This window comes from Gallus gallus, chromosome 2 (genome assembly GCF_016699485.2).
Source record: "Gallus gallus isolate bGalGal1 chromosome 2, bGalGal1.mat.broiler.GRCg7b, whole genome shotgun sequence".
In the NCBI taxonomy this organism is placed as follows: domain Eukaryota; kingdom Metazoa; phylum Chordata; class Aves; order Galliformes; family Phasianidae; genus Gallus; species Gallus gallus.
Window position 1 is genome coordinate 79,063,497 of NC_052533.1, and position 18,676 is coordinate 79,082,172.

At 38.4% G+C, this 18,676-nt stretch overlaps 1 protein-coding gene across 4 annotated transcripts in view; it reads right to left on the reverse strand.

Annotated features, from left to right (window-relative positions):
* Positions 1-18,676, reverse strand: part of ADCY2 (adenylate cyclase 2) — a 221,309-nt gene that overhangs the window by 194,957 nt on the left and 7,676 nt on the right. For all 4 annotated transcript variants that reach the window (XR_006937251.1, XM_015282305.4, XM_015282304.4 and 1 more), the window contains exon 2: positions 9,529-9,726. Coding sequence is in view for 3 of the 4 variants with exons in the window: in XM_015282305.4 (XP_015137791.1) it covers positions 9,529-9,726 (198 nt within the window). In the remaining variant the exon portion in view is untranslated. The remainder of the gene's footprint in view (positions 1-9,528; positions 9,727-18,676) is intronic.

Below are 18,676 nucleotides of genomic sequence, written 5' to 3' on the forward strand. Positions count from 1 at the left end.
CAACTGAACCCTTGGCAATTTGAACTTGCAACACTATCGTTGCCACTAATGACACCTAAAAATATTGGTACATACATAAACTCATCCATATTGAAGGAGACAAAACGTTGTTATGAAAACTACAAGGCAATGAAAAATGATGAAGTACTAAAAAAAGGCAATCCTCATTAATAAATGGGAGAGATGATAAGTACAATGCTAAATACGAGAAAGATATAAAAATAAGCAAATTTATAAAGGGAAGTGCAGAAAAATGAATGCAGAGGAATTGCAATATAAGCAAAGCATGGTTAAAATACTCAGTGCACACTCACGCTGCAAATATGCAGTAGATAAATAACTAGTAGATCACAGAAAATCTGAAATTGAGTTATTATAAAAAGGAAGAAGTGTAGGAAGCACCACTGAGGAAAGAGTGCAGATTACAAAATGCAAATTACTTTGCAACAGCACAGGAGAACATGAGACATGCAGATTGTAGTACTAAGTCATCACTCCAACTGCAATCTTAAATATGATTCTTGTGAAAAAAAAAAAAGGTATCTTCAAATCATTTGAATGTTATATATGAAAGAACACTTAAGAAGGCATTCACGTCTGTCCATTTGAGTAAGAATAATGTCCAGAAAGTAAAGCATACAAAATAATGCATTGAAAACACAACATATAAAATTAAGTATGAAAAGATTTTTTTATATATATATTTATGTATATAACTAAGATCAAAATGGATGTATAAGAAGCAAATAAGAATAACGCAATCTAGACTGCAACACAATGAATACGCAGACAAGTTTGAAACTGTTCACATTGACCGGGTCAATATGCCCCACACGAGGAAGTGCTCAAAGCCAGGCTGGATGGGATTTTGAGCAAACTGGTCTAGCGGGATGTGTCCCTGCCCAATACAGCGAGGTTGGAACTATATGGTCTTTGGGTCTCTTCCATCCCCAAATCAGTAAATTAACACGAATAATCTCTTGAAAGCAGACCTAAGTCTTCTTGTTCCCCCAAAATTTACAATATATAATTCATATAGTTTAAATTTTAGCTAGATTGTAACTCTCTAAAAAATAAACTTATGTATATTCAGAATAATAAAATAGTATTTTATGAAAATATATACTTGTGTAGTTAAGATTTTTAAAAATGTTATTCGTACAGATTTTATAATTTGTTATTCATATGAATACATAAAACATACGCAAATATAGATGAACTTGAGATGCAAACATACATCTCCTACAACTCATATTGAGTCAGCCTTACTGAAACAGAAGTATTTTTTTTTCTAACGTCTCCTGCTCCTAGAAAATTCAACCGTGTTTAGAGGGTTTAACCACCCTGATGAATCAATTGTAAACGCTACCAGAAGACTTAAGATTTCTTCTGCACAAAACCTTTCTGACATCAATTAGAATTAAGTGTTAAAGCCACAACATTACTTCAGTTCTAAGATCAAATTTTTAAGCAAAGAGCTCAGACCAAAAGACTCAAGCAGTGTCATGCCAAAAAAATCCAACCCTGAAAGTCAGGCAAACTGCAAACTTTCTAAGTAGAAAACAATTTCAATTGAAGGAAAAGGCTTATATGGCTACCCTAAAGTATGCTTAGCTAAGAAATTGCGGGTAACTTCTTCAAAGATTCTCAGATAGTTCCATCATACAAGTATTTGTTAATTACTATGTACTATAAAATTATTAAAATGTTTGTTTTCTAATGCTAAATCAATTACTAAGCAAATAAGAACCCTTATGAATGGGTTGAATTATTAATTTCTATTTGTCATTTGTTTTTTTGACATCAGCAACATCAGAGCAAAATGATATTTGAAATTCCAATTACTTATTTTCAGAATTCTAAGAATCATTAATGGATTTATTGATAAGCATAATCTCCCATCATGGAGGGGGAAGCGTGTCACAATCTACTTTGCCTATTTATCTGAGATGTAAGTTTTTATTATACTTTTATGGAGCTACACTAATACTTTCCTTAGCAAAATCGATCCACATGACTTGCACAGAAAACATCACAACACATATAAAACTATGCAATAATTTGTTGAAATCTGCAATCAGTTCAGCCTTCATACTTAATTTTATTATTTGAGATGGAAAAATCACTACAGGAAATGGAGTAGAGAAAAATAAACTAGTAGAAAGCCAAGGATTTCAAAGGTTCTTCTTATAAAGATGTAGCAGACATCCAGCCTCTTCGTGTTCATATTACATCAAACCTCAGTCATATGATCTAAAATAACTGCCTGAGCAGAAATACAGCTAGATTATTATACTCTGATGTTGGTTTTGGGGTTTTTTTGTTTGTTTGTTTGTTTTTGTTTGTTTGTTTTGTTTGTTTTTAAGACTACTGTTTCCTTCTCTGGAAGGATAAAAAACATTTAAATAATAAAAAGCCATGAACTTTTATAACTTAGAAAATCTCTCTCTTCAGTTTTGATACACACTTTAGATGCAAAGTAAATCTCCATTTAGACTAGTTCAGTAGACCCCAGGATGTAAGTAATGTGTAAGCATAAGGGAGTAGAAGGATGCTCCTGGATCACTGAAGTCCATTCCCCTGTTAGCAAATACACCAAATGACTCTTAAATAAGGGCAGCATTCCACTACAAAACCAATTCATTATTTTAGTCCTTGCTATTCTGCCTGGAAAGCCACTCCACAACCCCAGTGCCCTAGTGGCATTATCTGTAGATGTATCATCTGTATGATCTGTAGATGGCAGTCACATCACTCCCAGTGTTCTTCTGTTCTCCTCCTCTATAGCTGTCAAACTTCCCTCGCAAAAATGGGCTCTCTCCCTTCTCCTGATGATCTCACTTGCTGCATTTGTTCCAGCTTCATTTCATCCTTTTGAATGCAGCTGACCAGAAAAACGCAGAGTCATCAAGGCACCAGTGAAACCTCACCTGATCTGGATCCCTTGTCATTGTAACTGATTCTGTTACCCCAGTGATACAGTGACCATTTCATGCACCTCATCTTCATTCTGCTTTTCCTGCTCATTTTCTACTGATGACCTCTCGGCCTGCAGTTGAATTTTCTGCTGTTAGTTCCCAAATGCAGGCCCACCTAGTACTTCGTATTATTAAATTTAATCTAGATGCTATTACTTCAGTCTTCAAGGTCATGCTGTTCTTGCCCTGTAACATCCCACTCTTGTAGTACTAGGACTCTTAACTGTGCCATCAACAATCTTCATTATAGCAGAAACATTCTGTTGCCCCAAAACTGGTAGAAAGCACTAATAAAGGCAATCATTCCCCAGAGAGCTCCCCAAGAAATTGAACCAGCAATCTTCCTCAGGCCTGATGCTCTCTGAAGTCACCCCAGCTGCCACCTCCCTTTGCCTATATTTACAATTACTTTAATAACTCCCATCTCCTCCAATTTTGCTTCTTCTTTTCCATTTGGCACCACAACAGATGTTTCACTTTAAAAAAAAAAAGAAAAAAGAAAGAAAGAAAGACCAGCTTTTCCTACTTAAAATAAATCAGTTTTCTTTCCCTGAACAGCTATCAGAACACATCACCATCACATACCAAAGGTTAACAATGGCACATTAGCTATGCTAACAGGGTCTTCAAAGGCTCTACACACTATTTTGCTATATTAATCTACTACATTACTGATTTTAATGACAAGCTGGCAGGTCTCTAGTAGCTCAGCTTTTTCCTGTCTTATATACAGATATAGTCACACTAGAATTTGATAAATGCATTAAAATACCTTTATATTTAGCCTGTAACTTCATATGTCTTTTAAAAAACAAAAAAAAAAAGAATATTAAGATAAAAATCATCTGCTCTTCTCCTTCATCTAACATGACCACAAAAAAATTGCTTGTATTTGTGAATTCTGGGTTTCTTTGTTTTCTCCCACACCTGTTCCTAGAGCATAGTATCAACTGCTACCCAGTACTTTGCCCTTTTAAACAAGTGACCTGGTTTTCCTTATGTCCTTCACCAGGTGACTATTCACACTGCAGGGTACTGAACCACGCTCCTTCAGGATTCAGTTCCTTGCACAGGATACTCATTCCTGATAGTCTGATTCTCCTTGAACTTGAAAAAATAAGTCTCCTCCATACTTCAGATCCTGAGACCTCTGCAAGGTTTGCAATAATTCATCCACGCTTTCCTGTGCTGCAGGAACTTCCCTGGCATGCGTCCTGATCTCCTTCTCAAACATCTAACTGTTCTGGCACCACTTAACTGCACATTTTAATAGTAATTTACATCAGGGCTAACTTCAGACAATGCAAGTCCCAAGCGAGATGTGGAAATGAGAACCTGGACAATAATGTACAAAATCCCTTATTTTCCATGAACCCATCCAGCTTGCCACAGACACAGCTGTCTTCTGAGAGCTCAGACCTCCCACACGCTCCTCTCCAGTTCTGCACCCTTGCCTTTGCTCACCTCCAAACACAACTCTAAGTCCTCAGAAATGCAGAACCCATGTTGCCTCAGGACCCCCCAGGCGAACTGCAGCCCCTTGGCTTAATACAGGAGCTAATTATCACAACTGCCCACAGAAGATCTGCTGTGCAGGCCTCTATCCTTCAGAACAGAACAGACTTATGTGCTCAGATGCCAAGAAAGTATATATATAAAAAAATGAGAATAATAAAGAATAATACTGAAAATCTGGCCTAGACTTCGTACATGAGTGTTGCTCCAAGGCTGGAATTCAACCACTCTACAACTACTCCTCCTGTACAACAACATTCCATAACAATAATTCCTGTGAGGAAAGGATGAGGACATTGGACTGTCCAGCCTAGAGAAGAGTAGACTGAGTGGCGGCCTCATTGCTGCTTGAGAAGGGAAAGCAGAGAAGTGTGCCGGGCTCTGCTCCTGGTCACCAATACTAGGACGTGTTGGAATGGTGCACATCTGAGCTGGGGAGCATGAGGCTGGAAATTAGGAAAAAATTTGTTATCATGATGGGGGGGGTCAAACACTGGAACAGGCTTCCAGTGGTGGCTGGTGCCCCATGTCCATTTAAGAGACCTTTGGACAATGCCCTCGTTTGTATGCTTTAACTTTTGCTGAGCCCTGATGTGGTCAGGCCACTGAACTAGATGATCTCTGTAGGCCCCTTCCAACTGAACTGTTCTAGTCTATTCACACATTAAAACAAAGAAGTTATTTAGATTCAGCTCAAAAACTAGCATTAGAATAAAGTAGCCAAACATATTCTAAACACAGGGCTACATGGATAATTTTTTTTGTAAATCAGAAGTGTCAATTCCCGCTTGAAGTAATTTGAAGTAATTTCTGTGCTGTAACTGAATATAGACAAGGAGGATCACATCTGGTGCCTGGGCTGTGCAAACGCATTTATAACTAGAGTTGAATACCAAAATCCAGCAATGATAGAATTCATTAGACCAGTATAATGCTGTGTAATTACCCTTTTTTTTTTTTTTTTTTAAATCATCCGCTGTGTGCCTGAAGAGCTCTTCTTACCCCTTGATATATTTACACACATCCTGTATAAAAGGCTGAGGAAGCATTACATGTGTTAGAGGATGACATGGAATGGAAAGGCAACTGTTGTACATTAACTGTAGTCAGTGAATCAAGAGGAAACAAAACTAAATTCATTCCCTGGCATATAATTTACAGATGGATACTGGGTTTATGGTTGTTAGTAAGTTGAATCCTTCTGTCAGTAAGGAAAAGTCCTAATATGACAAAATCACCTTCCTCCACCAGCACTGCTTCCTCAGCTTACCCAACGTGTGTTTTCGGCTTTCCACCAAACACATCATCCACTGATTTTGGCACAGATCTTTCTAAACATCTTCCCTGGGTATCTCCTCACAGAAGCCAGCCCCATCCATTATCACTCACACCTAAGATTTGGAAAGACCTGCCAGCAGACAGCTGCTGTCTCTCAGGCATTACTTCACTTCCCTTGCTTTGTTTTTTTTCCTACCCATCACAGGGAGGTGCCCTGTGCCTCCTGCCAGACCTCTCATACAGACATCCTCTCGTCTCAGACAGTCCAGCCTTCCTCCATTGGGCTGTAAGTCAGTCTCATGCATATAGGCCCTATCAAAACATCTCAGTTCCCTGAGCCACCACGGCAATGAGAGAGAGCTGCCACACTTCTGTAGTGACAGTTTGTCAGATAAGAAGGGCATTTGCTACCACTACCCTAATTTTTCCATGGAGAGCTTTTCACGTAGGTGGTGCTCTCCATCTCCTTTCCAATGCACCCAGCTTGTCTTCACCATCCATAAGTAGGAGGGGAGCTGGGACTAACTGAGGAGTTAGGCTATCTGGAAAGATTAATAATGCAAACAATCCTGCAGTTTGTCTCCTCTGGTGGATGGGTTTGATGATGACCGTGCAGCTGAATGCCAGCTCCAGCCTTTGGCTAAGGCTCAGCAGGCAATTACAGGGCCAGCACAGGGCTTGCAGACAGTCCTGAGGGACGAAGCAAGAGCCTGCAGCCGCCTGCACCCCGTTCTCAACACAGCTAGATCCACACACCCAATAATGGCTTTCTCTCCAAAGCTGTAGCTGTGGCTGAACAAGAGATGAGGAAATGCAGACAGATAAAAGCGGTCTGCAGGGACAACAAAAGCAAGCTGAAACCAATTATGATTTGCACTTATTTCATACCAGCCCACAGGACTAACACAAAAAACACCGGCACTGACCAGCCCGCTTCATTTTCAATTCTCCATTTTTCATGGAAGTTATTTGAGCTATGTGCCTGCAGGCGCAGAGGGAGCTGCTCCACATTAAATATATATTGAATTCATAACAAAAATACTCTCTCTGAAGTGGTGTTTTTATTGTAAACAAAAGCTGCAAAAGTTCACACCTGAGGTTCCAACTACAGAATAAACTGGCATTTAGCACGGAAAAACAGCCAAAAGGAATATTAAAATCATCAAGCCACAACCTGAAGGATGCAGAGTCGTCTTTCAAAGGGAAAAGGTTTGTATACAAGTGAAAGAAAAACACATTCTTTCTATAAACTATGGTATGCAGTAAATTTATCTTTCAGCTGTTTACCAGTACAATTAAGAAATTCCATCTTTTTTACAAGCTCAGGACTTGGAAGACATGAAAGATGTGCTGGAAAGATTATTTTTAATCCCTGCTAGACAAACTTAGCTTGTAGTTTGAAAAAAATGAAAGTGAAGTACCTTGGTGCATGAACTGCTTTTTTTTTAATTAGTATTTTGATCATTTTCCAATTAGTTATTGTGACAAGAATATATCTGAAACAGTACTGATTTAAATTTTATATCAATTTCTTTTCTCTCACAAGAAGCATAGAAGAACAAGAAAAAGACCCTAATAAATGAAGCAAAACGTGTTTTAAATTCACAAAATGTACACCTTTAAGAAAGAATCTGTCAGTCATCTTTGAGGAAGGATTTTTTCAGATTTGCTTTCATGTGTAATTATAGGGGAGAACTTCTATTATTGACCTATGTGTATTCCTGATGCAGAGCAATCAAAACACCAACACTATAGGACTGCACAGCAGTACTACTGGCTGCTTTTTTTCCAACAAACGTGGGATTAGCCTCCTCTGTATGATGTCAAGCTCTCAGAAAGATTTCCATATTTCTGTAGTTTACTTTTAACTGACAGCAGGTAGAAGTGTACCTACAGCAATCACCAAAACAGCACTGCCATTCCAAGGAAAAAAAGAAAAAGTATTCCGAGGCAGCAACTTCTCGAAGTGGTTAAGGGCTGCTGCACCCCAGCCCCTCTCCTGCCAGATGACAAGCACACCAGCTTGTTCCAGTTAAGCCAGATATGGGCAATGGGGTCAGTGCTGTTTGGAAGAGCCCTGTCTGCTAGGTGAGACAGCTGCTGCTTTGGGCAGATCAACTAACGCTGCTTGCTTTCAAATATCCTCCTCCCAAGAACCTCTTGCACACCAACCAAGGAGCAGATTAAAACATCTGATTTTCTGCATCCTGGCAAGCTGCTCAAGGACCATGTTTTTCCCAAGAGCTCTGCAGCCCTTCCTGCTGTGGATGGTTGACCCAGTCACCATGATGTTATGGAAATGCCTACAGTTCCCTAAGAAAGAAGCACAGCAGGACAAACCACCTTAGCAGACTAAAGAAAACAAAAGGACTGCAATAGCAGAATCCATTTTAGATATTTTTCACACCACATGCTTTTGAAAATCGTTATCATGTCTTTCAAATAATAAGATTAAACTCCATAGAATCTGCAATAAAAAGATAATATGGCTAAGTACATATTTGTATCTAAGCTTGAAAGCTTGATACATTCTAGCATGACATCTCACAGCTGGCAATAAATAAATCAACAGTTAAGACCAAGTGAAATACCTAGCCTTGATATCACAAAGATACAGGGACACCCATGGTGAAATAGGTATCTAGAAAAAAATATTACATATTCTGCTTTGCTTTTTATCACTTTCAAGGGTGGCCTGGTTTGATAGTTCCAAATACTTACTGAGGAAAAAAAAAAGAAAGGAAGGAACAACAGAAAAGCAGATTCATGGATAATTAATCTCTGAAACTTCCAACAAAATGGCAATACAGAAGTCAGTCATGGAGGTGAAGGCTCCAAAACTAATATTATCAACATACATCAGCAATTTAAATCATTTGAATCAAGGATGTTATAGGAACTAGTTGCATACTTAAAGTTCAATATTTGCATAAGTCTTTGCAAGTTCCAAATAGAAAATCAGAGAAATTGATTCAAGATAAAGACCTAGAAGGCACCACAGACAGAATATTGCAATTTAGATTTTATACTGAACTTGCACTCTACACAGAATTTTCAGGGGACACATTTGTATATTTAAGGGGTTTTTCCATCCTGTAAGGAGATTTGAAGTGATTATTACTTCAACTGCATTCCCATATTGAGAGAACGCCGGAAAGGAAAAGAATATAGCAGAAATCCAAAGAATCTATCAGGTACAGCTTTGGATATCACATATCATTTATTAATATTTCAAAAATGCTGCAATTAAGAGGCAACTACTCTTTGCTTTGTCTTCTTTACAATTTTTTTCTAAGGAAATGGTAATTCCCTGTTTCTGTACTTAAGTATTTCCTCAGATACGTGAGGAAGTTATCAATCATTTTTCTTCAAACACTGCTACAAAACACCTTGGAGACCACTGAGCAGAAAGCTCTCACACTTTAAGCTGAAGACAGCACCAGCAGATTTGAACAAAACTTGCACTTCCAACATGCTAATTGGTCACTGGAATCAAATGTTCACTACAGAAGGAAGTTGGGGACTGAAATCAAATGTTTGTTTTCCAAAGAAGCATAAAATATAAAAGCAAAACCCTTAAGTATATACATTTTTTTATACCTGATGAAACAGATGCGGGAAATCTTAGCACAAAAACACTTGGTCACAAAAACTTTTCATGAGATGTCCCACAGAAGTTAATGTTGACACTTTTGCTGAGTATGGATCTTGGAAATCCAGCCAGTAGAAATAAAATTAATAATAATAACAGTCTTACCTGGTCCCAGGGACAGATGATTCCTCCGAAACACATGAAGAGATATCCCATGGCAACAAGACATACCCAGACCACCAGTGAAAATATACGGAGCAGCTTCTTAAAGACAGGCTCTAAGCAGACAAGGATAAATATAGCAAAAAAAATTGCTAGGGCTGTTGGAACAGTTATTAAAAATGCCACATGGTCTTCCATTTCCTGGAAACAAAAGAAAATGAAAAGAAAGTTAAAAACTGATATACTTAAAGGTCAGACAAGAATAAGATACTCTTAAATGATGGTGCACTGATATTTCAGAAAGACATGGGAATATGAATCAAATGTCAAGCGATGTGAATCAAAACAGGATTTCTGTCAATGTAAGAAGCTATAATTTGGATTAACTTCATAAATAACCATTAACCACCCTAATACTTCTTTTGTTAAATTGAGATATATATTAGTTGAAGTAGATTGAGAAAACTAACTCACACAGAGGTAATGCAGTAAACGTGAAGGACTAAGTGAATTGAAAGGCAAGGCAAATCCAATCTGCAGAAAGTGGCACAACCTTTTCTGCTCCTGAATTCACAACATCTCAGCAGTCAGTATGGTTTGCAAGTTAATTTGAAGCATCTCCACTGAAGAATGCAGCTGTCTAAAAACCTCCCAAATGGACTTATGTCATCCCTAGGTCCATTATAGTCTAATTTTTTTGACAGCGATATCTACCAGGTATTATCTACCTTGTTTCTATTTGAAGCATTCAGCTGGATGGATGGGTTACAGATTACATGCACCTTTTTTTTTCCTAGCAAGTGCTTACTTTGAAATGAGCAGGCAATATGCAAAGTAATGGCTGGAACGTACCTCAGAAAGAGATTCAGAATAAAGCAAAATTAAATTTATTTACAGAACCTGTATAAAAGTTACTACAATAACATGTTTAACTCATCTAGTGATAGAAGCATTAAAAAAATATTTATTACTCTATTTGTTCAAAAGTATCCGTGATTGAAGTACAACAACACTATATCAAAGGTTGGTTGTACAACCGTCCTTCATTCAGGCAGCTGTTAGGAGTTCTAGCAGCAATTGGTAGCAAAAAAGGATTGCAAAAGCTGGCCCCCAATGTTACTGTTGCAGCAGGATAATATTCTCCAAAAGTCACACTGCCTGCAGAAATGCTTCACCTCCACTTCTGCCGTTGATGAAATCATGGGGACAATCTGAAATCGCCTATTTGATCATTCTACAACACTGAAGCAGTTATTCTCCCCTAGTTTTGTAATGGCATTCTTAGTGTCTGATACTTTTTGCCCACCGGTAGCTTGTCAGCTTAAATACTTAACATTTTACTTTTTGTGGGTTTTTTTTTTTTTTTCTTTCTTACTCATACAAAACTTCCTACAGGTAGTGCAAATAAATAAATAAATAAATAAGAAACCCGTTTCAGCATTTGTTTATTTTTCTTCCTCGTAAAAGACAAACTACACAACCCGGCATCTATCATCATTCTTTCATGCCATTCCCCTGCTGTTCGTGATCTTATTGTGCACGCTCTGCACACTTCCATGTTTGTCAACTGCCTCCAGCGTGCTCACCCGCTGCCACGAGTGTGCCCACGCCTCCGGTCAGCACCACACCAGGCAGGAGCCACGAGCTCAGGCATACGCATAACCAAAGCTCAAGCAGCAGACTCTGGACTTTGACAGGACAAGAGGGGAGTTGATCGACTTTCCGCCAAGCTCATTAGCTGATACACCATATGGCTCACGCCATTAGCCATCAGCCATATGGCTCTTAGAGCAGAGTGGCAAACTCCCTGGCTGCTGGAAACCAGTGGAAACACAGCTATGAAATCCTACCTCTGATCAGGCAGGGCAGGCTGAGGGTTCCTGTACCTCAGCTATCACAACAAAGCCAAAGAGGACAGTAGCACTTCTCAGAACTAACACTTGCCTTCCTCACCTTTAAAACAATATATTTAAGTTACCTTTTCTTCTTCTCTTTACAACTCCATAATAAATGGGGTTTTGTTCATTCCCACCCCTGAAGCTTGTTTCAGTGAATGTCATGACCAATTTCAGCCCAGACTGCATGAAAAACAGTTAAACTGTTTCGCTTCTGCACTTCCAGGTGGGGTTGCAAAACTCCTGTTACATACTGAGAAGTGAGACCCCTCCCCTGAGACAGGACATCACTTCTTTCCTCCCCTGATGGGTGGGATATGACGGCACTGTCCTGCAGCCATGAAGAGGAACCCATACGATCCCAAAGAAAGCCAAGATTCAGGAAACACGGACTTAAATGATGTCAAATTTGATAACATCAAATTAATAACACGATAACAATCAATTAATGAACTACCATGAATTTGACAATATGCTTCTCCATTTCAGTCATAGATGGGTACGTACTGCTTTCTAGGATGATCTCACTTTATAACGAGTGAATAATATTCAGCTTGCAGTTTACAGCACATGTATACCTACACAGTTACATATTTACATATATATATATATATATTCTATCATTAGATCAGTCTATCAAAATTTTGTTCCAAGTTACAAGCTAAACAGCCAAAAAAAATCTTTTTTAAGTGTAAACCGACCTCAACACTTAGATGAGCCATTTTCAATGCTAAATGTAGAATCTATTCCTACTTTCCTCTCTTCTTTGATTGCCTATTGCAAAGTTTTGAAGTTTTGGTTTGGTTTAAATATACGCAGTAAAAAAAATAAAAATAAAAAATAGATCCCAGTATATCAGTTCCTCATTCCATGTATATGAAAGCAGCCTCCCTGGCTCCAGTGGGACTTCACCCAGCTGAGCCGACTACAAAGCCACAGCGTCTAGAAGCCCAAGGTGCTTACATCTCACCATACATACACCTTTTATCTAAAGTAAAAAATAAATTTAATAGAGTAGGGTAAGCTGTAGGCAATTGAAGTAGATATATCATGAGAAAATAATTACTGCAACCTTACTCTGTTCCAGAAAGCCTCAACACATACAGGAGACTTCTTCCAATACTGCCTGTAAAATACGTGCTAGTTTTAGGCCAACACAGGCAGGCTGCCTGACGTGGGATTTTGTTCTCAAAATTACTTTCAGAAGTATTTTTCTATTACTCTAAAGAATTGAAATATTCAAAAGAGGGGGACATTCAGAGCTTGGAACTTCTCAATCAGTATTTGCAACCATCAGTGTGTTTAGCAAGTTACAAGATGACATCAGGTACAAGGACAATTCCCAATAATTAAATGTTCTGTTTCCATAACTATTTCCCAAGGATGGAAAAAGAACCCACATAAAACACTTTCCTTCTTTTTTATTGCTACTCACAGAAATTAAAATACACCAGAGGTAATGGAATTAAACTACCAGCATGACACTTTCAAACATAACAGCTAGGCCTACAATACATGGATCTTGCATGACAGCTCTATCTTCCTGAGTGTTTGCTATCTTGCTGCCTTTTAATCACTGAAGAAATTAAAAAGTCTACTGTTAGAAATTGTTCTAACCCCCGTAAATGCATAAGTACGTAATACTGTTATCATCTCTAAAATCTGAAGAATCACTTTCACTAATCTTTCCAAAAACTACAACCTTCTCTCATCCCCCATCCTGCTCCTTCCCCTTCCACGTAACGGTGTGCCTCCTGTTTAATTTTAAACAGCAGAGCTGCTGTAGAGCAATTCATTCTTTCATATAAGTCACACAACTAGATAAAGCACCCTATAAAAATGAACAAACAAGCATTTACAGTAACAGTCTCAACATAAAATCTCCTCCCATCATCTCTCTCATTCTTTTGGCACTTTTTTCTTTATTCTTGTCACCTAATGGAATTTGACACCAGTGTACATACAGCAGACCCCTGCCGAGATCTGAAATACCACATGCTGAGTTAGAATTAATTCAAATCGTTTACTATTCTAAATCATTACCAAAATCACTTTTTACTGAGATCACTGAAATACTTCTGAATGAAAATATATATTTTTTAAAAAGTGAGCAGTGTTCTTCAAACACTGAAACTATACAAGATTTCATACAACTACTGTAAAAAGTGTTGAGCGTTTGAAAAATCAATTGGCCTGAAGGACTATGAGCTCACCCACCTCCTTAACAAAGTAGGACATATTCATTTAAGCAGGCTGACTGAAGGAATCTGTTCGGTTACCTCTGTAGCAAAAATTGGCCACATTTTCCTGTGAAATCTTTTCCAAGTCCTGTGAGAATGAGAACTACAATGATTTTCAGAAGATGTCATCACCTTTCTCTTCATAGAAGTACACAGCATTTCAGTTCTCTAACACCTCAAGAAATAGTTCTCTCCAAAGATAAAGATACAAAAATCTTCTGGGTGCTTGTAACTTTTATCCTGTATTTTTATATCTTAGTGAACTTGCTTACAGCTGACTGCAGTGTGTCATATGCTAGGCAGCTGGAAAAATCCCCATTTTACTGGGAGATGTTGCTGCTCCCAGCCAAGAAGCTGTACAGCTTTGTCTAGAATCTCATCATTTAGGACAACTGAATAGTTTCAACTGACCACCTCAGAAATGTTTTCCATCAGTTTCATCACTATGAGACCATCTTCACTCCAGAAACGATGATTTGCCTTTAAGGCCAGATGCCATTTTCAAGCCTGCGTGGTATTTTCTGGGTCCACGACTAAGAAAAACTTCTCTGCCTTTCACATCTACTTTTATCTTTCAAAGCTTTGCTCGTGCTTCTTTCTTATTTTCCTGGTGAGAAGCTTTCTCATGTGCCTTTATATTTTAGTTGATTAATCTTTTCTTGAGCTTTCTGCAGCATGATCATGGGCATTAGCAATAAATTAATTGAACTGTACTTTTTAATCAAACTGTCCTGACTTTTATGTTGACGAAGTGCTTGATTTTCACCAAGAGATTTCTCCCTCTGATTCAACTTTCCCTCTTTGGCTTGGTAGATCAATGATAACAACATCAGGCTCAACATCCAGTTTCTTCACGGAGATTATTGTCTTGAGAAATTCACTTCCCTATTAATGAGTCAGAACCACAGTCTGCACCTGCTGTTAGCAGACAGTGATATCTGACTACTCGCCTGCCAGCAATCAGACCAGCAATCTGCACATCACGTGCATAGTGAAATTTAGATTGTCATTACAGCTTCCAAGCTGCTGCACACATATATGTAACCTACAAGAAATAGTTCTGGATTCATGGCCAGCTCCTAGATCATCTTCTATTTGCCAGTATATTGGGACATTATCACTATAGCAACACTTCATTTCAGATCCTTCAGCTGACACTTTGATCACCTTGAACTTCCTCAATTCTTCACCTTGAATTTCCTCAAACTTCCAAACAGTGAACAATGTGTACTATAAAATCCCCCCACATGAGAAGCTCGGCATTTTGCACCAATGCAACAATACTGGTGAAATGAACAGCAACTATTCTTTGTCTTTACACCATCTGTCCCACTTAGCACAAGGACAATAACAGTGACAATGAAATGACCAACCACTCAAGTCCTGGGAATCACCAGGGAAACCCCTGTGATCACCTATCTTATCGACTACAGTATCAAGCACTTTTGGCCAGTGGGCTCCCAGTGAGTTTAGCCACATAGGGTTGCTGTTCACCTTCTCCCTTGCTCAGCACAAAGCAGCTGAACCCAAATTTTTCCTAGTTTGCCCAATAGGAATGAGGGAAGCTCACCTACTTCAGTGTTGTATCAATGATGATCAGAAACACAAAATCTAAAATACCAGAGAACACAGGCTTCTCTGCTTAACACAAAAACATCAGACCTCACAGGGGGTTTGGATGCGATCTCTGGAGGTACTGAGGAACGTACAAAGGCTATGGTCTGTGCCAATAACACTAACATAAGGAAGGCTAGGAGAAAAGTTTTAAAGGCGAAATACTGGTCGCTAGTGGAGAAACAGGACTGCAGCGGCTCTCTCATCGGTGTTCCTAAACCAGAATAGGTTGACAAGCCTAGGTTCAATAAGCAGCTAAGAAAATTAATTTAAAAGGCAATGTGATGAAATCAAGGAATCTTCAGGTACATGGAAGGAGCTCTTGGGAGGTAGCTAAATCTAACCTAAACCAGGAAAGAATGAGTTTGCTGGCACTTCAAAGGTCATAGGAAATCATTCAAACTGAAGAGGTTACAAGGACATAGTACATTACAAAAAGTTTCTTCTCCAAAAGAGTGGTCAGGCACTGGAATGGGCTGCTCAGGGAGGTGGCTGAGTCACCGTCCCTGGAGGTGTTCAAGAAACATTTAGATGTTGTACTGAGGAACACAGTTTAGTGGGGAAATACTGGTGGTAGGTGGGACAATTTGATCTTGGAGGTCTTTTCCAACCTTGGTGATTCTATGATTCTACATGATTTAAGAGAAGCAATAATGTCATGGAGACCTGTAATTCCCAGCTACAGAGGACAGAAGTTTATTAAACTTATACAGGAAAGAAATTGCAAAAAAAGCCATAACAGACAGATTCTCTTTTTAAAGTTTGCTGAGAAATGAAACAGCCATGTGAAAGTATACACATTCCTGTATAAGCACTAAAAGATTAAGAAAGACATGGAAGAAATAAAATGCCTGTCGTTAAATGGCATTATTTACACAACAGTCCTACTGAAAACTTGGTGGAAAAAAGACCTTCAGTAGAATATTGCTACTCCAGATAGAAAGTGTAAAGAAAAGACAGAAAGTCATATTTCAACAGGGACTAAAGAAAGCTAAAATACAATTAATAATCTAGGAGAATCAATAAATAGGATTAAGCCCCTATGAATCAAAACACTAAGCTGAACAGCAAAGGTTTATTGAAATATATCACCTAGAAGACTAATATCCAATCAGGATGGAAACTATATGAGATTTTATGAAATAGAGAGGTAAAGAGAGGCTGCCAAGTAAGAAAACACAACAGGTAATGGGATATTTCAGTGACTCTCAGCTAGACTGGCTAAGGATTACATCAGCAAACAGAAGCTAAGACTGTTGTTTAGGTCTAGCTCATGGAAGAGGTGGAAAAACAAACAACCATAACAACAAAACATTCACAAAAAGAAAGAGAAAAAACTCATCTGATCTCAAGAAGTAGGAAGAGCCTGGGTCATAAAATGTTACTGTTGAGAAGCTGCCTTGTAACAGTGAAGAAGTGAAGAACAAACAAAATCCAAACACAAAAACTAAAAGGCAGAGCTAGAAGTTTACAGATTAAAATCTTCATAGATGGCTATAAACATCAGCTGCTTAGACCAAAAGCTAATCAGTTCCCCAAATTGACTTGAGAAAGATCAAAACAAAGCCAGAAACTCAATAATATAGGCCAATAAAAGAATCTGAGATGCCATTTTTCAGAGGGTAAAAATAAGTAGCGAGTTCATTTTAAATCTTAAGCAGGAGCAGGAAGCCTGCTAAAAAGACACAAGCAAACAGATGATCCAGGTCTTAAAAAGAATGGAGAGATCAAACTGTAGCAGGACTTTAAAAAAAAAAAGAAAAAAAAAATCTGTGTGCACCATGGGGTTGTTCTCATAGCAGAATGCATCACACATCAAAGGGTCTGTCTCAAATGAAAGCATAAGCGTTGAGTTTTACAGGCAAAAAAAAAAAAAAAAGCACAGAATAAAAAAAATCAGAGGAAGGAGATAGGGTTCTGTAGAAAGGGCCAACTGGATTTATGGAAGAAAGAGCTGAAACTGTACAAACGTACCCTTCACCCAAAAGTGTCCAAGTATAATTCTGTACTTGATAATAGGCTCTTGGTTGACTATTAACATTTTGAAACTGAGATATTTGGCAGTTATAATAGGACATGAAAACATCATTTCTGTGCTCATGAGCAGTTAAAAAGCAACCCAAACCCCAGAAGGTTAGTAGAAGAATAAACAAGTGAGAACATGCTAATGCTACCTCAGTGCACCATGAATACTGCCAGCAGTTCTGGTCCTCCCACTGCCACCACTCCAAAATGAATACAAAAAAAAAACTAAAAAGAGAAGTTTGCGAGGGTCAAAGCTGCAGCACAGTGGACAGATGTTGGAATGATGTTTGCTCTCCATTTATCTTTTCTCTGCATGGAACAAATACAGCTGTCCATTGAAACAGTTGTTATGATTTTTAAAGGTGGTGTCCATCCAGACCAACAAGGAGTTTCAACCACTTGAATAACCTACACATAAATACATAGAGAACGTCACAAGCCTAAGGTCTCTCCTACATGGATTGGAATACAGGACAGACACCTATCACAATCAGAAACATCATTATCAGAAGCAGAGCCTGGTACTTATGTATTTTATACAGATAAATATGTCCTGCACAAACCCCACGCACCCAGGGTTTGGTAGGCAGCTTTTCCTATTATTTCTTTTCAATTCTCTCTTATCCCATTGGCAGTTTTCTCTCCCTTTAGTTTCCACTGATTCGTAATCTCTCATCCTGTTAACTACAACATGAGCAATCTGTCGGTGCTAACAACTTTTTATTTAATAAGCTGGGCTTCAGAGGGCCTCCAGGGGGACAGGGAACTTGAACTGGACCACCTTGCACCACCTCAGTCTTCCATCAGGCCAGGGATAATCAAAAGCTGCTTTCCATCCTAACACATTTACTAGCCTGCGAAAAACAAGACACAATTACTGGTGGCTGCAGCCTGCGCTTATAAACTGTCCTACACAATGACTCTGGCAAGCACAGAAGATAAGCCACATCCCAGAGAGCAATGACAGTTAATTATGTTTTACTCCCTCAAGTGTACCTTGCAGAAGACAGTTGAGGCAATAAGTAGCAAAGTGAGTAAAAGTTTGTATTTTGATGAAAGCAATTATTTCAGGCTCCAGGGCTAATTGGTGCCTATGCACATCAATCAGGCTATTTTTAAAGTAAGTGTAGTGATCAACGTATCTTCCTTGCATGCTTTATTTCTGCACGTATTGATTCCGAATTCATCTCCATAAATGTGGTTTAATAACTTAGTTTCTTTAGATCTTTTGAGATGTTCTCAAAATCCTTACTGCCTTTATTATCAAAACAAACTTAAAGGAACTCTCCAATGCATGCTATTATTTATGCAAAATCCAAAAATGTGGCCAGGTGAAGGTGAATGTTTAAAAAAAAATTATGTTTTACAGTGAAATTT